At 41.5% G+C, this 23,077-nt stretch overlaps 1 protein-coding gene across 1 annotated transcript; it reads left to right on the top strand.

Moving 5' to 3' along the window:
- The first annotated feature begins 442 nt into the window (after window positions 1-442).
- ugt8 (UDP glycosyltransferase 8) lies at window positions 443-21,470 on the top strand. The gene is made up of 6 exons (XM_070986878.1): window positions 443-634; window positions 5,898-6,730; window positions 11,623-11,765; window positions 16,263-16,339; window positions 17,653-17,872; window positions 18,092-21,470. The coding sequence occupies exons 2-6, from the start codon at window positions 5,900-5,902 to the stop codon at window positions 18,471-18,473; spliced, it is 1,653 nt and encodes a 550-aa protein (XP_070842979.1). The 5' UTR covers window positions 443-634; window positions 5,898-5,899; the 3' UTR covers window positions 18,474-21,470.
- The last annotated feature ends 1,607 nt before the right edge of the window (window positions 21,471-23,077 follow it).

The raw sequence follows: 23,077 nt of genomic DNA, 5'->3' as shown, positions 1-23,077 counted from the left end.
TTTTCAATTAAATATGAGGTTTCAATGTTTTGCATATCATCATATCCTGTTTCTGCTGACATTTTACACATTGCCTCAACTTTTTTGGAAACAGGGTTGTATCAGAGAGTATGTAGCCTACAACTACCAGCTCACCAATTACTGTGTGTGTTGTAGATATGAGTTCAAGCTTTCCTTTCCTTCAGAGACAATATCTTTCTTCTGATATCTCTCTGTAACTGAATCACTGTTCAGCTTCTTCCTTGATGAGTTCATCCATTGATCAACACCCTCATCCCCGCGGTTTACAGTATCAACACAGATGGACTCACCTGTAATAGAGGCAAAGCACCTTATATGCAGATACTCCACCCTTATTGTGTTTTACACAACCACTCTCACTCACCCCCTCCGGTGTGGCCCGCCCTTCCTCTCCATCTCACCGCAGATAGTCCCGCCTTTCACCGCCCCTGCAAACGGGACTGCGAGTTTAATGTTCCCTCTGCGCGTCTTCTCTACCCGGGGACCCATTTTGCCATAAGTCCTCGCCACTTTTTATGTGTTTTTATCTCCCCGACACTTTAAAATCCGTGAACTTTGGGACTACCATTGCAGTTTCACCCCCACCTCTCCTGAGCAACATTCAATTGACAAGGTAAGGCCGTCAGACGCGAGCGAAGTGGCAACAGGTGCAGTGTCACCTCATCCTGAATCACTCAGCCAAACTCCACCTTTTACTCGTTTTTTTTTTTTTTCCAGGCTGTCGAAGAGTAGGTTAACGTTGTTAAAGTTGAAAGCCGTGAATTCTGTTTTTAATGGAAGCTCAGGTGTGATGGTCGAGAGCTCCTGAGACGCAGGTGTAGCCAGGTTGGTCTGTTGCGTTCACGTCCATGGCGAAAATGTTACCACGGGAGAAGGCAACAGTTTTACTTTGAGTTTCTCTTTAAGAGCATTTTCAAAGCGTTTGTTTACAAGCGTCAAATGCTTGTGGTGCTCTCTGGGTTGTCAGAATGGCTTCATCGCTCCGTGTTAGACCCTGGTGAGCCTTTTCCCCCCCTGACGCACGCGCACAGACAGTTTCGTTGTATATTAAGCTCCAGAAAAGCAAACACTGTCACAAAACTTTACCAACTCAGTATTGTCATGGCATCGCAGGTGTGGGGGAGATTTTAATTCCATCTCTAACCCCAAATCTCCAGTGGGACATCGCGTATGACCTGAAATCTTAGGGTGAATTACGCGTCAAACCCGCGTGACCTTAAAGCAGTGTTTCTCTTTTGCTCTTTTTGTTTTTCAATGAGAACACCTGCATCAGGGCACCTGTTGGGCCAGCCCTGTTTATCTTTACCCAAAGCATGTTGTACTCGGTCCCTATTTCAGTCGTTTTATGTTCAGTTTAGACTGCTCCTCAGAAAGAATGGCGCATAACAGAACCACTATAGCCAGTCACTACGCAAGCAATCCGACCAACAGACCGTCATCCCCCGCTTTATGACTACAATAAAAATGTGAATGAAAGTCGACCGCACCCTGTGAGTAATCGGTTAGATCCAAAAGTTGCAAAACCTTCTATCGCAATTTGCAGCACTATCCCCTCTCATGAAATCAATAACAGGGCTGTAGTCAGAGGACAACCCATTCACATGCGAGCCTTTCCAGTGGGAGAAGATGTCGGACATTAGAAAGCCAGCTCCAAACAGGTGCTTTAACATCGTCTAGCCAACGCTGTGAGTCTGATAACCATGTAGGATATCATAGATGGTCATAGGTCTTTATTTCATAATAAATGTAATCTCAAGAGGTATTACTATGGGCTGAATATATGGTGCAAGGGCATTTTGAAGCATGTATTTATGTCTTTTTTTAACCACTACATTCTTTTTTCCACTCCTCATGTTCACTGGTGCTTCTTTATTTGCAGTACATTATGTTGATGAGATTCTGTTGACCGTTACTTGAAACCTTACTGCTTTGTCTCAGTCCCCTGCAAGGTTATTATAGTTAACTAAAACAAAATTAAAACCTGAGACAAGTGAAATAAAAAAAAAACGTTGGAGTTCTCAAATAGAAACTAGGCTATAGACAAAACATGAAAACTAGCTGAAACAATATACATGAAACATCTTTAGTTTTAGTCAAATTCGTCAACACAGCAAGCATCAGGAGGCTACTCTGAATGTTTCCCCTGTGAAATACCCCCCATATTTTATTAAAACAAACCCCTACAACTAAGACTGATAATCAAACTAAAATCCACTTTAGAAACTAATTGCAACTGAGTTGAAAACAAGAATTAAAAGCAAAATAAGAATAAAGACAAAGAATACAAAACTCATTTGTTGCTTGTAAAACAGAAATGAACTCTTGGAAAGACCGAGCTGGTCTGACCTGTTCTTGGCTGTTGATGGTTGCTCTGTGTCTGAGGTAATATGAGATTATGAAAGTGATAAGAAATAGTACCAAGAGTCCACAGTGACATCATGCAAAAAGGTGACGTGAGAAAGAAGAAGAAGAGCTGATGGGTGGAACTAAATGGGGTTGATTAGGACACTGAATGTCTGTCTGGGCTGTAGTTGCAGCAAAGCAGCAGTGGCTTGACTGAGTTAATGTGGGTTTATTTTACTGAACGTCCAGTCAGACATTTTGCAATTATATTTCAACAGCCTTTATGTATGAGGAGGACATTTACTAGTTTATTTATATCCCATATACACTTTCTTTCAAATGCTGGCAAAGCTTATACATATAAGGGTATGCAGAGAGACCATTTTCACCAAAAATTCAAGGGCTCTGGACCTTAGCTTAACTTATCTACGAAGCTCTCGGCTCTACCTTTCATCTTCGATGCACAAGGACAATTTTTTACGGATATCGCATCATTATCTTAACCTTCTGCCGACTTTGAGCTAATGTGCCTATCCACACATGCATGCTCTGAGATATAGTTTGTTGACACTGAAATGCAGCCATCAGACCAATTTATGTGTCGACATCCAAGAAGTCATTATCAGAGACTTGTGATATGTTAAAAAATGCCATGCTACAGTTAATGATTTCATGACACCGAACAGCTTTTTATAGGTGACAAATCTGTCTCCATGCTGTCGTTCCCAGAAAGCTGCATTACATGACCTGAAAGCGGAAGCGAACTGTGCGTCTCAGTGGTTATGCGTCCATTTGCTCTGTATACTGTAGAGCGTGTTGTAGGCAGTCTTGACCTTCACGAGACCCCATTTGGATTCTTTTGCAGCAAACAAAGACACGATTAGCTAATCAGTCTCCTTTTGAAAGATATAAGGCAAGATAAACAGCTTGGACTGACTGTTGGACTTAATGTCAGTTCTTGGGAGTCACATTTCTGCTCTCAGCAGGGTGCACTGAGCTAATGAACCCTCACTGTGGAGGCAGCAAGGCTGCTCCTCCTGCTGTGCTAAATCAGGGAAATCTTCGTCTAGATTATGGTATTAGAGAGGTATAATTACTGTACAATTACCATCTTGTGTCACTCTTAATGGATAAAAATTCTTTCTGTGGAAGCTGTAATTGATTTGTTTTTCAATAATACACAACCCAAAGCTGCAATACAAGCCAGTTAATTTGAGATGATCGCAGAGATATGGTGGGACTTTCTAATTATTTACTACATTTGTTTGCTGTGTAGTAGTTGGTTACCATTTACTGGTGTGGCTTTGATAAAATGAGATGTGGTTGTTGGATGTGAACTGTTGATATAAAGCTAAAATGCTAATGCTAAAAAAAAATCAATAGGAAAATAACATATGCTTGTATAATCATATAAAATAATCAAATTGATGTTCAATGCAATGACTTGTACTGCATGGTTATCAGAAAGAATTCTTCATATGTGGAAAGCAAAACTTTTACTAATTTTCTTCGTTTAATTAGAATTTACTTTTAATAATTTTATTGAAATGAATATTGGGTAAAACTTAAAGGTTCAGCGTGTAGGATTTAGTGGCATCTCGCAGTGAAGTTACAGGTTGCAACCAACTGAACACACCTTACCTCACCCTCCTCTACGGCGGCTGCGAAAAACGCAAAAGGTGCTCTTTGGAGTCTGTGTTTGGCTTGTCCATTCTGGGCCACTGTAGAAACATGGAGGTACGATATGGTGGACTCTGTGAAAGAGGACCCACTCCTAGGTAACGAAAACCCAACAATTCATATTTCAAGTGATTACACACTAATGAAAACATGGATATATTACATTTTCGCAAATTGTGCCTTTTTCACCTCCACTGTGTCTTTACCCAAATGAGCTCGTCATTGCATCTGCTTCAATTCTCTTAATCCAGATAATTTCCTCAGCCCTACCTGTGCGCATGGTAACCAGACTCCATTGTTAGTAATTTAAGTCCTGACAGGATCAGAGTCCACAGAAGACAGTGGCTGGTTCCTATAGCTACTGTCAACAGTCTGGGCCGAGAAGTGTTTGTAACAAAATCCTCCGAATGCTAAACAAAATGGCCGCCACCTTGAGTCCTCTTCCCACCAGGTCCCAGCTGTTTGCGGAGAGAAACCTCATATTGTGGACAAACAGGTGGCTGATGCACTATATGATCCTGTTCAGATGCTATCAGGAGACTTTCAGCAGAAATGATATGGGCCTTGCCATTTGATATAGATTCAGACCTGACAGTAATGTCATCAATGAAGATAAGTGCATGAGATGTATTTAAAAAATAACGGCTTATGCTGTTATCCTGTCACACTTACAACCACATCTACACCTACAGGCAGTTTATACTTTCCGATCCCCCTTATTTTCAGGTCTTTACACTGTGATTACCATGCAAGCACAATAACATTTAAACTTGAACCTGTCTTGTTTTATTTACCTGCTTCTTGCAAACTTTCTTGCTTTATTTGCTTATTGGTCTTATCGGAAGTTATGAACTGATAATCTGCATGCGATGCTGTAACAGCATATTTGAACAAAAGGAGAGCTTTGAAAGGAGAAGGTAAACTACACATATTATGTAAATGGATCAACATTTTATTAATCTGCTTCCACGTTGTGTGATGTTGTTTTCAGCAAGGTAAAAATGCGGACCACTTATTTTGCTGCTCAAGAACGCAAGAAAAAGCCCTTCTTTTGGCTGTGGCTTACATTGCTTATTTAGCTCCAGGTCTGAAGCCCAAATCAAACTTTTGCTTTGTCCTTTATACATTTTCCTCCAATGGCCATTACATTCCTTACAGTGTAACAACCTGTGGAAGGAGAGCATGGGTTAGTCATTGTGGATTAGGAAGACCTGGATAAGTGATGCCTGTCCATGAAGTGGTTTCCATTGCTGATGATTTATCCAAGTGAGAGGGACAATGATTGTTAGCATATAGAGCACAGGGTATGACATGGTGGCATGATAATGGCTCTTTGTGTTGGTGAATAGAGCAGGCAGAGGCTTAGAGTGACGTTGGTGCTACCCACGCCATGTCGGTGACGGTTGTGCACAGAGCAAAGGAGGAAATAGAGGAATCTAAATGCGTAGATAGAATCATAGGTTGATTAGTAAATCATTAACAATAAAAAGTCGAACCACGTTGATACTTGTGTGTGAGAGAAGTATTGAGAGAAGCGATATTCTCTCAATACTACTTCTCAGAATGCTCAACAGCATTTATTTTAGGACGAGATTGAATTGATTTCTAAAGGTGAAAGTTGATACATGTGGTTTATTTTTCCCTGTGTGTGACTGTTTAACTGTAACTTCCTTGCGTCGTCGGTGACCGATAAGAGGTAGGCCAAAATAAAGTTCATAGAGTAGATAAAAGTTTAAGATGACAAAGTAGACACTTAAGTAAGCCATTCTATTATGGCATTGCTTTTTGACAACAGTCCTCTGTTTTTATTTTCATGTTAGCCGTTGATATCTTTCATTTCTTTATCATTTCAGCCATGCTACTACCCTCGTCACTGCTGCTCCTCCTTGGCCTCCTCAGCTGGAGTCCCAGTGCATCGTGGGCCGCTAAAGTGATCGTGGTCCCTCCCATCATGTTCGAATCACATCTCTACATCTTCAAAACACTGGCCACAGCTCTGCACCAGGAGGGCCATGAGACCCATTTTCTCATTTCAAAGGGTCGTGCGGTGCCCCCGTCCCCTCACTACCACTTACAGCACTACCCAGGGATCTTTAACAGCACCACGGCTGACAATTTCCTCCAGTCCAAAGTCAGCAACATCTTCTCAGGCCGCCTGACATTTCTGGAACTGTTTGACATTCTTGACCACTACTCTCAGAACTGTGATGCTGTAGTTGGCAATGTCGAGGTAATGACCCGCCTCAGGGAGGCCAAGTTTGACCTGCTGCTCGTGGACCCTAATGAGATGTGTGGTTTTGTGCTCGCTCACATCCTGGGTGTGCAATATGCTGTGTTCAGCACAGGCCTGTGGTACCCTGCAGAGGCGGGTGCCCCAGCTCCACTTTCGTATGTACCCGAATTCAACTCACTGCTGACAGACCACATGTCTCTGGTCCAGAGGATCACCAACACAGCAGTTTACCTTGTGCAGCGCTTTGGAGTCCATTATATTGCATTACCCAAGTATGACCGGATTATGAAGAAACATGGAGTGAAGCCTCAAGTGGCCATGGCTGACTTGGTGCAGGGTAGCCGGCTATGGATGCTATGCACCGATATGGCTCTGGAGTTCCCCAGGCCCACCCTGCCTCATGTGGTGTACATAGGAGGCATCCTTACCAAGCCCCCCAGTCCACTGCCACAGGTCAGTACTGAGACACCCACACAGCTGGCATGCACATGATGAGGTGGTTTTGTAGTTTTGTGGTCTCATGCACAGCAGGGATAATACTATGTAGAGTAGGAGGTCCCTGTCACAGCATATGTCATTTCCTCTCACATTGTTGATCTATATTCTCTACCGAAGCAGAGAGAAACTTTATCAGATTTAAATAACTGCAATGTCTGTTTTTGGATAATCCAGCAAATTAAATACCTGAGACATTAAGATTCTTCCTTATGTCGTTATGAATCAGTCATATGATATAAAACATCACCCACAATGGTCCATTACACCTAGAGATGATAAAAGGGATAGTCATCACGGTATAAGAGTGCTGGAACAGGAAATGAGGGCTCTGTGCTGTTGGTGACAAAAGCACTGCAATACAGTGGCTAATTCATGGCACCAGAGTCTGACCATGACATTAAGAAAACTGTACTGTTAGACAGAAGTTTATCCTTCTGTATTGCATATAAGCACAGGCTGAGCATTTCCAAATGTTTTTGCTCACACATGTGAATGGTTTGGGCTCTTCCTTGGTTGAATTATTGTTAATGTAACTGTCACTTGGCTCACCTTGACTGCAACATGTATTGAATGAAAAGTATGTAGCTCATTGTCAGGTCACATACAAAAAAAGCACACATTTCTATTCATTGACAGCCTGTCTCTCTGGTTTCTCTCTGTGGATTATCTCCCTTCTCCTGACAGAGATTCAGTATTTTTTTTTTTTTTGTATCTACCCTTGCTTGTACCCATTGTCTCTGCTATCACTTGGTATCCCTTATTATCAGATGCTGCTACAAAGCCATCCTTTATAGAGGTTGCTGGGGTGAGGATGGGTTTGGGTTGAATGGACACGGTAGATTTTGAGCGGAGAGGGAGGGCAGTCATGGAGAGCAGAGGCGGGTGGTGACGGGGGTCAGTCCAGCGTTTGGACGCCGAGAGCGCGGGCCGTCGGCATCTACTGCGGGGGGTTTTGCAATGCCGCTCCAGCCAATAGGGAGCATTGTGCCGTGTTGTGTGGAGGGAGTTAGAATGGAATTGGAGGGAGAACGAGGCCATTGTTCCGGGCAGAGCTCTGGGGACACTGAGACTCTTTTATGGGGTCACTGAGGCGGCGTTGTGGGGACAGTAGAGCCCAGTGTGCCCTTGAGGTTGCTCTGTGCCAGGGCGGGTCTTAGCTGCCGCAGCTGGACCATTAGCCTCCCTCCCTCTGCTTGTCCTCCACTTCTATCACTCCAACATGGCTGCTCCCTGATCCCTCCTCACAGTCTGTACATCTTTACTTTTCATTCTCAAATATACATCATCTGCCAAGTGAAAAGCATTTTTTGATCAGCTGACAGCAAGCTGCATTACTACCAAACAGTCCCACTTCATGGCCTGTTCCAATAATACGGTTAACTCCTTTAGTAAATGGGTCTCCCGCCCCCAGGAACAAGGCCCTGGAGGAGGATACCACTGTCGTCATTTTTCCAAAGGAATGTCGTGCCTCTCGTTTTCACTGCCTCAGAGTAGCTGTTGGGCCTCCTTCTTGTCTTTTGATTTAACCATAGTGGTGACATTCTACATCTTTTTTTCATAGACCAAAGCCACAGTCTACCAATGAATATGGACAGTGTTTAGGGTGGGGGGCAGATGTAAAATTCATCGTGTCATTAGCTGCTTCATTTGGTGTTTGTCTTCTAATTAGATGTAGCTGCAGTTTTCTTCCCTGACCCTTTAACTTTGCTCAGGAAATTATGTCATAGGAGGAAATGGGATAATCTGAGATCATACAGAGATGTTACCATATTTACCAGTTTCAGACTTGCAAATACTCTTCGTGTCAACGGCCATGTAGTAATTACAGCCGTGAGCTCCGCTGTAGTGTCTGACTTAGATCTGAATAACAGAAGTCATTTTAAATTATATTCTATATTGAAATGCTCATGAGTTCATACCTTCACCTCTGCTTATATTAACTGTAAGAGTTGGGTCTATTTATTCTATTATTATTCTATAGAATTTTTTTTTTGGGGGGGGGCGGTGGATTACCTAAAGTAGCTGGGATGTCGTTTTTAGAGAGATGTGCTGCTGATTAGTTTTCTATCAGCATCATAATAAGAAATTCTTTATTGTCACCTCCATTGTGTTGAGTCAAAACATGGCACATTAAGCTGAAACTTGTTCACATAAGTTTGCACTGATTTAGGTGAACTTAAACGATGAAGAGTGTTGTGAATGTATGGATTAGATGAGAAGATGAGAAGCCTTCGAGTGGACTTTATTTGTGATTTGTGTTGCTCTGATGGCTGGCTGCTCTATTGATTTTGTGTAGTTTTAAGGTGCTTTGTAATTTATTGTATATCAGCAGTGCTGTGAGTTAGTTTCCCCACAGACACAATGAAGTACCTGAATTTGTATTTTTACAGTTTTGTATTTATTGATTTATCAAGGTAATGCATACACAGTGTATGCCAGTGCTCTGTAGAGACTAAAATAGGGATCTCTTGAGGAATTGCACTACTTGCCAACCGTATGTTTAGTGGTATATTTTGAAGTAAATTGGCAGCAGCACTACAGAAAAACAAATGGCCTCATTTTCATTAATCTTGGTGGAAGAGTATAGCATGGATGAAGGAAGAACCCATTAAATATTCATCTGAATTATGCAGCGGATAAATTAATTATTTTTCACATTAACATTGCAAGACAGGGCACTTGCCCTTGCAGAATAACTGCCGTACATCTTAATTCAATAGATGGTAATAGTGTTCAATAAACATGGCCAATTGTACAAATACGATGACTGCATATCACAATCCACTTTACGGGGACCGGTAATCCTCTGGGGTAGATAACAGACATGGTTCTGTCATGAACATCACTGCCAGTGTTGGGAAAGTTCACTTTCTACATGAACTAGTTCAAAGTTCAGTTCACAAATTTTAAATTGAACTTGTTCAGTTCATAGGTCATAATTCAAATTTTTGAGCTAAGTTCACCGTTCCAAAAATGAACTAGTTCATAGTTCTTTTTTTCCATATTTTGCTGCAAGCTATTATTTTTCAAAATTATTGCCACAGGCCATATAGAACCACAGACAGCAATTATTTTAGCAGTTTTAACAGTGTAACCGATCATCAGATTTCATCTTCGTATCCAATTTTGAATCCTTATCCAACCAGGGTTTACATTAGCATTGAGGAGACAGCATTTCCCCATTGCTGCTTTAACGCTTTGTTACTGTCCATTCCGTCTACACTAGTAGCAGCTGCAGCTTTCACCCCGTGTGACTGAAGTGCGGATTTTCTTTTTGAAGGCCAGCGGGCAAAGTTTTTTCCCATCCTCACCGACCTTGTCATGAAACTCATTTAAATGATCATACGACGACTCCTTGCTGCTTTGTTGCCTCCATGCTGCTTTTTGTTTTGATAAGGCATGCGACAGTGCGACACTGGTGGCTGGTGTTGCCAGATTGGCTGTTTTTTCCGCACATATTAAGGCCTGTTTCCGGTATGTTTTAACCGTGTTTTCGCCTGGACGGCTCTATAGAAATCTGGCACCATATTGAACGAAGTTAAACTGAGAGAGCGTGCCGTTCACAGACACCAGAATGAATGAGTTCACACATTCATCAGGCAGTAATACAGTACGTTCAGTTCATGTTCGCCCAAAATATGAATGAGTTCATGAACTATCATTCAATGAACGCGTTCAGGCACAACACTGCCGACACACATAGTCGTTCGAACTTCACACAGAAAGCAGTTGTTATGAAGAACTCGAGGTCAGGGAACAGGAACAGTTGGACCAGCCTATGGTTCAAGGTAAAGCAGGGCCATTGAAATGTAAATACACACATCCAAATGTGAATTGGCTGCAGTGAACTCCACCAGAGCTGCTGAGGAAAAAAGGTTTGAACTTTACGCTTCACGAGAGCAAGCTGTAATATTGACCGTGAAATTTGTGCTTTTAGATTAAGAAGAGTGGACCGGTGGCCTTGGTGGAGGTCCACGCTCTCCGAGTGCCCTTCTAGTTCATTAATGTCATAACATGGAGTGATGATGTATAATGCAACACCAGGCACCACACTGCAAAATCCATGCTCAGCACATCCGTACTGGCAGTTCTGACGCATTAACTTGCAAACTGTATATTTAACAGCTTCATGCATTAGGCACGCCGCATCTTGCTTGATAAACTTCTATGGGCTTTTCATACTTTACAAATTTCCTTTTCATTTAAGTTTTGTACAAGGAAATATTTTTTACAGCCTGTACCAGCTGCAATATGATATCTATTTTGCACTTGTTAAGAAGTTTATAGTCTGGGAGTCTCTCGTCCTCCTGCCGCTTTTCAAATGACAACATTATTAAAATGTTTTGCATTTGTATGCTCAGACATTATTTTATTCTGCTCGGTATATTTTGACAAACTCAGTCATGTTGATCTGTAAATGTGCAAACCATTTATTCATCATTCACAAAGGATTGGTGTGAAACACACCTCACTGAATCATTGCTAGACATGGATCATGTCCGGCTATGAGACAACACTACAATGTCAAAGTTCATGTGAATGCTCTGTTTTATTTTTATCTCACTCAAATGCATTAATTACAAAGTAGATGTTAAATGTTTTTAACACATTTTATCTCCAATATTGGTCATTTGAATGCATGTAAAACACACAAATGAATCTACTATGAAACGAAGGGACCAATAAGGTGAAGTAAAATATTAATTTAAAAGCTGAAAATATTGCTCCAGCAAAACACATAGCATAGTAGTGTTGCACTGTATTATTCCTTTTCTTTTTCACGGGCAAATCAGCTGTACAAAATGTGTATTTTTAGCTCTCACTGTCAGTCTCTCATATTCCGACAGGATTTTGAGGCATTGGTGAATGACACAGCGGAGCACGGCTTTGTGGTGGTGTCCTTTGGAGCTGGGGTCAAGTACCTTTCCCAGGATATTGCTCACAAACTGGCGGGAGCCCTTGCCAGACTGCCTCAGCGTGTCGTCTGGAGGTAAGGTATCTGTTAAGGAACTGAATGTCTTTTTTTTATTATTATTTTTTTAATATTCAATGCTTCTATTGAGGTTTTCAAAAGAAGCTTCAAATGTCATTCATCATACTTAATGACATCATCACCCTAAAAATAAAAATGAAAAATGAGAAAATCCTCAATTTGAATAAAGTGATTCATCGGATTAAATGAATTATGAATATATCTGGTCCGATTTGTCACATAAATACGTGTAGGCAGCAGGCTAATCCAATCAAAGCATAAAGTAATGATGAAAGAGTAATCGCACCCTTGGGCTTATTGTTGCTAGACTGGCTCATTAATACAGGTGTGTGCCTCCCTTTGGTGCAGTAAACAGCAGTGCAAGCAGTTTTTTGATTGCAGTGAAAATGTTGCCTTTGGAAAGCTAAACGCCAAAAAATATGGACTGAACCAGAAAAATATGTCCGATTAAAAATATGTGAATTTTGGAAATGATTACATCTATCTTTAAATACAGGGTTTAAACAGAATTAAGAGGAAAAAATAAAATAAAATTTAAAAAAAAGCTGTGCAAAAACAGCTCTACAAATGCAGACCTTTAAGTGTTCAGGGTTCAGTCCTACACAGTTATCAAATTGTGTTTGTGCTTGTCCATTAAAATCAATAGATGTGGCTAAAATGTAATCTCTCCCAGAGCAATGAGCCACTGACTATGAAAATGAGAGGAAAAAACATCCTGGGACACCCAGTTTCACAGTGCTTTAAAATTCCATCCATGAACCTGTTAATCCATAACTTTTATCTCTTACCAAGTTCATTGACTGCATTCTCTCTCAGCTTGTTTTATCTGGTGCAAAGTAATAATTAATCAGACATCCAAATGTGTCAGGATGCATAATCCTTACCAGACAATAAATCGTTCAATAAATCAACTGTCGGTCTATGTATTAGGGTATGTTAGCTGGGTTAATGTTTGAGCCTGTGCTTGTGTGCAGAGGTTAGTGGCTGGTACATAAGGTCTTCACTTCACAAACAAACACACTACGCAATTTACTATAATGTCATACCTGACAGAATGAGAGAGTAACCTCTCATTAGGTGTGTCTGTGCTGGATAATTACAGTTTTAAAATGATATGTTGTTTTTATTTTTACTTGGGTCATAGATGTCTATTTCATTTTTGCTGTGGTTATACATTCAAAATGTGTGGAGAGTTGTTCATTCTTATTTTTATTTCAGTTCGTACATTGTAACCTGTCACAATTACGGTGACATCATTTTCTGTCATTCCATTTCCTTCTTGAACTGTGTGTGACATGCAAAGGTGCCTTTTAGCCACTTAAAGGTGTTTAACAAAGACTTCAGCTAAAACTCTTCTCTGGAGTGCGTATTAATGATTGAAGTAATTTACTAACATTATATTTCAAGACACCACACATAATAAACAATAAACAAATAACCAAAAGCAGGTACATGGGTGAAGTTCATAGTTAGCCATTAAGAGACAAACCGCCCCTGTGAGTTTAGAAAGAGCACTCAGAAGGAGCATATGAGGTCAGAGGAAGGAGACAGAAAATAGAAAGTGGAGTTATTATGTGTTCAGGTTGGCCATGCGTACATACAGTCCCATTCTGGTGAGTGATGTCTTGGGAACGCCTTGAAGAAATTTCATCAGATTTGCCACAAATGTTCACTTGAATTCAAGGCTGAATTTTGGTGGTCAACACATTTTTGGCCATAACTCAAGAATTCATATGCTAATTATAGCAAAATTGTGCACAGATGTCTCATCGGATAACAAGATGAAGTGATTTTTTATTTAATAGGTCAAAGGTCAACTTGACTGTGACATCATAATGTTCTGTAAAAAACACTCTTCTGGCCATTATTCAACACCATAACTCAGCAACAGACGAGGAGATTGTGACCATGACAGTTTCCATTTCACCAAAAAATACACTGAATACCTTTTATTAAATTCCTTCAAAATCTTCGCTACGCTACATGAGTCTGAACAGACATGGATGTAAATGCAACTTGGCTGGTTGGTGGAGGCACACCACCATGAGGTGGTAATTCTAGTTTCAGAAAAATATGTAATAAATTAGTCTAGGATGATGTGAAGTCAACATGAATCATAAAGCAGAGGATGAAATTCAGCTCGTTGTGTAAAGGTTACACAGATGACACAGATTAAGTCAACAAGGCAGTGAGTTTGTTTCTCCTACAGTAACTAGAGTATGACTCTACCATTGGAAAGATGGTATTTCCATGTGTTAAGTAAAGGCTAATACCAACATTTTAACCCTCTATCGATTCCTTCGCTAACACAGGAGTGGTTTAAGTGTCTAATGGCTTATCTTCTGTATACTGTATATTCTCTTTCCCTGCTGTATTGCATGGAAAGAGAATATGCTTTACGTAGTCCATAGACCTGAAGGAAAATCAGATAAGGAGTGCAGCACCCTTAGCAGGTGACTGTGGCGTGTTGGGAGCAGAGTTCAACATCAGGGCACTAAATGACTGGATCGACGATTCGATGAATTATAGTGAGATCAGACAAAGAGCTGCACTTTATGAGCAGTGTCTGCTCATAAAGCTTTGCAGGGTGTGAGCAAAGGGCACAGCTGTCGTAATTTGGGACACTGGATTTGTCTTGGCACGCAACATATGTTAGTAATGCTGCATGGTAAGTTGTCATTTCAGTGTGCCATTTTAGCGCATAAGATGACAAAGGCATACAAAACGCGTTCCTCTGTTCTCAAGCGCTGACCTTTAATGGTGAGATATCGAGGTCTACAGGTGAAATGAGATGCTGATATGAAATTAGTTGCGATAGACAGGAGCCCAAGACTTTGGATGTGACATTGAATGGTGATCTGGCTTTCAGTGGCCCTCCCAAACTAAAATGATGGAAAAGAAAGAGGGCTGATGAGAGGGACAGGGACTAAGCCAAATGAATCGTGTCATTGATAATTGGCCACATGAATGTAGGCTTTGATTGGCAGGACAGTGAATTGGTGCTTTGTTGAAGGCAGAAAGAGAGATGAAAGAGTTTGAGTTAGTGAGGGAAGGAGACGGAGATGGACGGATGGGGGTCGTAATGTAGAATGCATATGTATTGTGTGGTGCATTTGTTGGAAAATGCTTCCGCACACACAACCACAGACACCCACGCAATACTGCGCACATTCACCACCAGCCTGAAGAGGACAAAGGGTTGAAACCTAAATGTCTGTGAGCGAACAAGCGAAGGCCTTCTGCTTTTTGCATTTTATTTAGGGGACAAAGAAATCAACATTGAATTCCCCTTTGTTCACTCTCTGAATCATATAAATGTTAGACTCAATTGGTTCATTGAAGCTTCTGTATATTCAGTCTCTCTTGTACACACTATGTGTACATCTTCTGCTCTCACTTTGCAGGTAGGGGTGCACAGCTGTGTTTAGCAAGCACAAGACTGAAAATGAAAGAGTAAATATCTTAACAGCCCAGCAGTTACTTAAAATGGTGTAGTAGCCTCAGAGAGGTAGTATAATGGTTAGCTTGTTTGCAGTAAACTGATTGCAGAAAAGCTAAATTAAAGGAATACTTTTGGGAAATACACTGATTCACACTCTCTGTAGTAACTTCCTGGAGTCTCGTGGCAACCATGAGTTTGCCAGGCAACCATAAGAGACTCCTGAAAGTTACTGAGCCCGGTCAAGAAATAGTCCTGCACATAACCATCTCTTTGCACTGGATTTTAATACTTCCTCTATGTTATCTCTTTATTTATTGAATATTTTTTATCAAAATCAGGCTTTTTTTTTTTCACTAGTCTCCTTATCATGCGAGTTAACTTGCTGTCTGTTTACTGGTCACATTGGAAATTCCTTCCATCGTTCCTGTCTTCACCTTTTCCATCAAGTTCCGTGCCATTTTGTCCTCTGTCTGACCTCAAGTTGATAAGTAAAAGTGAAATCGTGATTTTTTTCCACTTAAGCGCAGAGCACACTAAAGGTCACTGTTGACACTGCGCACGCCATGCATGTTCACCACCTTTGTCACAAATAAAATCCAGGGAAACCCGAGATAAAACTCCAGAAGGGTATTCAAGGGGTAGATAAGATGTCTGTTAACACTGGTCAGAGATCAGACAAGCTGCTGTGCAACTGATGCCCTTAGCAGTTGCTACAGTAGCAGCAGCACAATGTTCAGCTGAAACTAAACTGCTCAAAAAGAGAATCGAATCAATGCAATTCATCTTGTGGTTCAGCTTTTCTGTATATAGCATAAAAGAGAATCCATTGCAAGTCCAAGAGATGTGTGTACACTGGTCTCCCACAATCAGACATGTTGACACGTAGAAATAAACATGAAAGGCATCGTGACTGGCCACCCAGTGAAGTGAAATATGACTGTGTATAAATGGTAAAAATCAGTGATAACACCACAATCTGCGAAAAAAAAAAATGAAGTCTGATATCTCACTAATGTATTTCCACTTCCTTCCTTCATTATTTCCTTCTGTAGATTCTCTGGAGTTCCACCAACTAACCTTGGCAACAACACCAAGCTTGTTGACTGGATGCCTCAGAATGACCTATTAGGTGAGTACATTGAGAGGACACCACATGATGTGCACTTCACCGTCTAGTTCTCTAGTCAACAAAATGAGGTATAGGCCTACATGTGCTTTGGAAGGAGTAACCTGCCCACTAATGTGGATTAATAATTAAATGTAATGCCATTAGACAAAGTGTAGCATTAGGCACATTAACAGTATTTATTTGGCAGAGAGCTCAGTGTATTATGTAAGTACAATCGTCGGTGCATCGCAGGGCAATGTCAACTAAATATGGCCATGTGGTGGCAACAGACACACGTACTGACAAAATAAACTTTGGCAGAAGTTGCGTGAAGTTTATAAAATGTTATTGCAGCCAAAGTGAAGCATCCATCCATCCATTTTCTATACCGCGTATCCCTTTCAGGGTCGCGGGGGGTGCTGGAGCCTATCCCAGCCATCGATCGCAGGGCACAAACACACAACCATTCGCACCTAGGGGCAATTTTACAGTCACCAATTAACCTAATGAGCATGTTTTTGGTCTGTGGCCAGAGAGAACCCACGCATGCACGGGAAGAACATGCAAACTTCACACAGAAAAGCCCGACCCGGGAATCGAACCGGCAACCTTGTTGCTGTGAGGCACGCCCACTACCTGCTGCTCCACCGTGCAGCCCCAAAGTCACAAGGCAAAATTTTATTGCAAGTTTATTTTGAGCGTACCTAACAAAACGGTGGTTAGGCTACGTCACATTGTTCTTCAGCTGTTGGTGCATCAGTTGGGTACGCTACTGTTCAATTTAATTAAAACAGCATCACAGTCTCCTTCCAAATATAATGACTTTTACCCACAATAATCTACAGAATTTGTGCGCTTGTTTTGGCTGAAGTGTGTCCTCCAACGATCTGTTTCTATTAAGAGGAAACAAACTGTGTTTTACTAAAGTCATTGCATTTCTGTGAGCATTTGTGTTGTTCAATGCAGATAGGTGCAAAAGACTGACTCAGAAGAAAATTAAAATTTGCTGAGTTTTAGGTGAACCACACCTTTTTAAAATGATTAAAATGTGCTTGGAGAAATGTCTCCTATACATAAAAACCCTGACTGAGGTTTTTTATTAATTATACTGTTGAAGTGATACACACAAAGATGTAAACTGTAAACAGGCCTCTCTCCACCTTCATGCAACACTGGGACACTGCTGAGTGTGCAGCAGTTTGTCGAATCGACTGTATACATTGCAAATAATCTAGAAAAAACAACCCAGTAGATTGAATGCCCTGTCAGGAAAAGACTAATGAACGTAACACCTAACATGCAAAATAACATCCCTTATCCCTCCTGTTATCTAGGCCACGCCAACACAAGGGCCTTCCTGAGCCACGGTGGCTTGAACAGCATCTACGAGGCCATGTACCACGGGGTGCCGGTGGTCGGCGTGCCCCTGTTCGGAGACCACTATGACACCATGACTCGTGTGGCCGCCAAAGGTATGGGTATCATGCTGCACTGGAAGTACATGAGCGAGGAAGACCTCTACACAGCCCTGACCAGCGTCATCAAAGACACCAGGTTAGATTTCCAATGCATGACCACACACAAATGCTTTGTATATTAGTGTTATTGTGTCTCAATGCCATCTGGTGACCATATGTGGAATAATCATTCTGTGGCTTGAACTATATTCATCTTTATCTCTCTTTCATACATGGATTTACTCTCATATGTTTCTCACAAGCTGCCCGTAAAGACTTGTTTCCCCGTGTCCAACCTCTGTGTCTCTATTCCCAGGTACCGCCAGAAGGCACGTCTTCTCTCCAACATTCACAAAGACCAGCCAGGCCATCCTGTGACCAGGGCTGTCTACTGGATCAGCTACATCCTCCGTCACCACGGTGCCAACCACCTGCGGTCCGCTGTATACGAGGTGTCCCCCTACCAGTACTTCCTGCTAGATGTGATTTTCACTGTCGGGGCTGCTCTGGCTCTGAGCTTCTTTGCCCTGCAACGGTTGGTCCGATTGCTTAGGGGAAAGGTCGGGGACCATAGCAGAGGAGGCGGCGCCACCAGGGATGATGGCAACATGGCCAATGGACATTGCCATAGCGAGAGCATGGCCAACGGGAAACACAAACGCAATGGCTCCTTGAAAAATGAGAAGAAGATGAATTAATGTTTTGAATGGCCAAGAGGGACGAGGAAGAAGTTTCCCCACGGACTCAGCTCTAGGATTGGTTTTGCAAAAGCTTTGAGAGAAAGCTGTTCTTAGGTTGAGAAGCAACTTTTATTCAGAGTGAGCAAGAAGCTGTAGGAGGATACACAGTGCATCGTGTGGGGGACAGAGCAAGGCGTCGGGTGCTCAAAATGTGTGTGAGTGTGCGAGTGTGCGTGTAAGTGTATGTGTGCACTGAGGCAAATTTAACGAAAAAAAAAAAAACTCTAACAACAACAGCAGCTACAGCAATACAACACCGATTTGGAATCATTGAGGATGAAATGCAGGAAAGACACATGGGTGGACATTGTTTGTTCACGTGTGTCTTCTCTCCTGCATGTTCTGCATGTTTGTCTTCCTGCCTTCCTTGCTTCCAGTCGCAGGATGATGAAGAGGGGAAAATCCTGAGCGCCAACCCTTCATCCTCCGAACAAAAGAAGAAAAACAAACCGATAACTCTTGAAATATTTAGGATTTAGTGTTTTTAACTGCAAGCTCTGCTTCAACAATTGTCTGTCAAACTGTAAATAGAGGACAAATCTATTTATTACTGTACAAATGCATTTTAATGATGAAGCTTTTTAACCATAATCTTATTTTTAATTTATTTCATTTATCAGTGTTGTGATGGCATGAAGGTAGATGTGCACTTTCTCCTTTAAGCGAACACTGTATGTTTCATATTGATGGAAAAAAAACAAAAACAAAAACTGACAGCAGCATTCATTGTAAGTCTGCACAGGCCTGTGGTTTTTGCATTATCCACAGTATTCACGGGGGTCTTGTTTTCAAACTAATGATTCCATTTTTCCCTTTTCACATGATTGTGCCAACCTGCTACTGCACTTAGCCGTGCAGCGCTCCAGTTGCCTGTCAGTTTGTACTGGTGGAGAATAACTCAGCTGTGTTTGGCTTATCAGTGTGAAGAGGGTGATCATGGTACCATCAAGAGATATGATAATGACAGCTACCGAGGATACTGTGGATACACAGAGCTCAGCCAGTCAGCGCATTGCCGATCTATGATTTCTTGCTTTATTAATCCCATATCTTAATTCTGCATCCGTCATATATTTAGTAATTAGTAAGTATTCATTGCTTGAATGCCATTTTTAGTGCTACACTTTGTATGTCATTCCTCTCTGATTCATTTGTCGGATAATTTCTGTTGCAAACTCTGTTTTGAAACACCGTTCAGGTAGGATTTCCAGAATCCATTCAGCGCTTCTCTTCTGCAAGTTCGACTTAGATGTTGAGGTGCGTGCATTAACTTTGAGTGTGAGTGATTCACAATCTGTATGTGGCCTTTTAGAATTCAGACGTGTGTATGCAGTATGCTTGGATCTTGTGTATGTGCTTGGTGTTTCAATGCTTGCGTGTTTTAGATCACGGTGCAACTTTAGAGTGAGTGTGCGGATGGAAAAAAGGTAGATGAGGTATGTTTTAGCCCACTGAGACAACAACTATTGGCTTTTTTTCACTATCCTGTGAACTCATATCATCACACTGAGTGAACACCCATGTGAAGGATTCTTATGTTCTTTTCTTTCAATGAGACTGACTTTAAGCTTTTCTAGCATCTTATGTGTCCGTCCACTCCACATTACTTCACTGTTGTATCTTGGCCGTCATGTCTGTTCATTCTTAATGAAGACGGAGGAAGGGTGAAAGGGTGACTTAGTTCCGACAACAAAGGTGAACCCCACGACTTCTACAATGAATAATAATGTGTCAAAGTGACACTGGTCCCCACAGTGAAATTCTCTTTTCTTGAAGACTTGTCAAGGAGATCAAAGCACAGGGCGAGCTGGAAGAGTATCTTTGGAGTTTGTAGGGATTCGATATCTTGCTAATGGACATTTCAGAAGGGCATGTGCTCGTGGACATGGGACATAAAAATCTCATGAACACGAGACTTCCAGTTACACGGTTTGTCAAACCACCAGCTCACACACACACACACACACACACACACACACACACACACACACACACACACACACACACACACACACACACACACACACACACACACACACACACACACTGTATTTTCCTCCGTTGTTTCCTCCGTTGTTCCAGCAGCAAAGTGCAGACCTCTACTTTTTAAAGTTGCGAATTGGCGTTCTTGCAAGAGATTGTTTACCAACTTACCAAAGCCTAACACATGGACAATACAGCAATGTAATTTTTTTTTTTTTTTTTTTGTAAATTTTAAAGGAAAACAAAGGAAATGCTATCACCTAACCTGTCACAGTTGTTGAGGACTAAACATCCAACCAACATGTACGCAGTCTGTTCGCAACTCCTTTGTGATAATGACAAAAGTTACATGATCTTCCTTTCTCTGTGAGCAACAAGCACACTTGCACAGCCCGACCCCACCCCATTATACTTGAATCATCATCATCTTCATCATCATCATCATCCGTAACATTTCAGCTGTTGGGGGTGATGGGTGGGCCTGCAGGCGCTACACAAGCTATGAACAGGGTCTGGAGAGGAAAAATATTTGTGATGTATCTTTTTTTAAATGATCATTTCAGTATTAATGTTGTAGCCCACGCTGTTACATGCCCATCCCTTACCGCCTCTCACGTTTCCGTGCTAACTGCAGCCTGACACGTCCTTGTTCTTGTGACACTTGTATGTCATCAGCTTGAAGACTGTTCTGTCGTCGGTTGTGCTTGTTCCATTTGTCCACCTCTTTGTCGTCCTCTTGACTTCCTTATGTACTCTGCTGTCTTTGTATTCTTGTCTTTTTCCCCCCTCCCCTCTAAATTGTAGATCTCACCACTTACTTGCTTTTTTTAAAAAAAAAAATCATTTTACTTTGATTTTTAAATGACATGAAGTCCTCGAATTTCTTGTCATGTGTGTCCATGTTGTAAATAGAACAATGTAAACAAAATACTAATGCTGAATAAAAATGACATATTTTGTTTGCAGAGATGATTGAAACTTTTTCCTCAAATTGGAGTGTCTTTATTTTTGGAATAACAAATTTAAAGAGTCACAGAGTTAAAGTCTAATCACTCAACTACTTTGCTTCTCCTAGTTGAGAATCAGTTGTTGCATGTTATTGGTACCACTGCACAACCAACCAACCGACCAAGGCTGAGGTTGATGCTGCCAGTCTCAGTTTGATAGGGGATGTATAGACTTTCTGATGGGAATTGTTACCTATGAGGTTTTGCAGGTATCAGATGGTAGAATCATCTAAAGTAGCCAACTGCACACACGCGTGCACACAAGCTGGGTGGATAGACAGGGCTATCTAATGCTGTATGCTCATACTGAGTGAGGCTGGGGTAACAAAACACCCTGCCTGGTACCCTGCCTCGTTCACTGGCCCTGTTAATTATTCACACCGCCTGCAGGGGCCTTGCAGAGCTCTCTCTCTCTCTCTCTCTCTCTCTCTCTCTCTCTCTCTCTCCCTCCCTCCCTCCCTCTCTCTCGCTATCACACACACAAACACACACACAGAGTCAAAAGCATCTGCAGGTATGTTTAATTTACCTTCTCAAAGTTGTTTTCTTTTGTTGTCGCTGTTGGCCAAATCAGGCACTGTACTGTTAACTGAGACAGGAAGTGGGGGAGAAATGGAGGACAGGCTTCTGCTGATGAGGAATCTGATATCACAGAAAGCACAGTGGGCATCATTCATGACGTCCTCCATTCATTCTCAGCCACCCCTCCCTCTTCAGACCTTGTAAGTGCCTATTATCTACCTTTCCTCTCCACCTCAAAGGACAATCATCAGGAGCAATTAACCACTTTGTGTTGGACTAAGTGGGTTTCCTGGATAGAGTCGTCTGTCTTTGCACAAGATCTAAGTGATGGATTTGCCAACAGTTTGCCAGACGGGTGTGCTTGACTCTTCTGAACACTGAAATGCACTGTCTTTGTTTGAGAACAAGGCTAGAAGGTTATAGCAGGGGTTGCATGTGTGCATTGCATTGAGGATCTCCACTCTAGCTTGTGTGTGGTTGTGTGTATGTGCGTGTGTGAGTGACATGAGGCTGCATGCCAGTTTTGAAATTATTGATTTGGCTTGCATGAGTTTAAATGGATGATGGCCTTCGTCCAGTGTCAATTCATCTCTGTCACAGCACATACTGCATGTAGTATATTGATGGAGGAAGCATAAGATCTCTCAGTAAAAGTAGCAGTACCACACTGAAAATACTAGTAGTACTACTAGTACTCATTCTTCTCCCTTTACTATTATATCTTCTTTTAGATTAATATCACTGCTACATTAATGTGTATGTTGCATTTCACTACTGTCGGTGTTTAAGGTTAAACTAATTTTTAATTCCTTTCTATGCAGTTGGTTTGGTTGGTTTCATCTACAGCAATGCATCGTCATAATGTTTGTAGTGTCCTGTGAGAATCTCGTACGTCTATAAAAATCAACTTTTCACAAGTTCAGAAAAACAGAATAAAAGAACATTTAAATCTTCATCTCTTTCTTTTTGAAAATAAGATTTCAAAATCACCAAATTTGGAGATGCATGGTTTTCACTGGACAGGAAGGGTATGAAGAAACTGAGATATGA

Source organism: Chaetodon trifascialis, chromosome 2, assembly GCF_039877785.1.
Source record: "Chaetodon trifascialis isolate fChaTrf1 chromosome 2, fChaTrf1.hap1, whole genome shotgun sequence".
In the NCBI taxonomy this organism is placed as follows: domain Eukaryota; kingdom Metazoa; phylum Chordata; class Actinopteri; order Chaetodontiformes; family Chaetodontidae; genus Chaetodon; species Chaetodon trifascialis.
This window is presented reverse-complemented; position numbering and strand designations above follow the sequence as displayed.

Excerpts from the sequence above, each read along its gene's own strand:
- ugt8 (XM_070986878.1), top strand. The coding sequence starts at position 5,900 with ATGCTACTACCCTCGTCACTGCTGCTCCTCCTTGGCCTCCTCAGCTGG. Across the intron at positions 6,731-11,622 it reads CCCCCAGTCCACTGCCACAG|GATTTTGAGGCATTGGTGAA; the intron begins GTCAGTACTGAG and ends ATATTCCGACAG. Across the intron at positions 16,340-17,652 it reads GCCTCAGAATGACCTATTAG|GCCACGCCAACACAAGGGCC; the intron begins GTGAGTACATTG and ends CCTGTTATCTAG.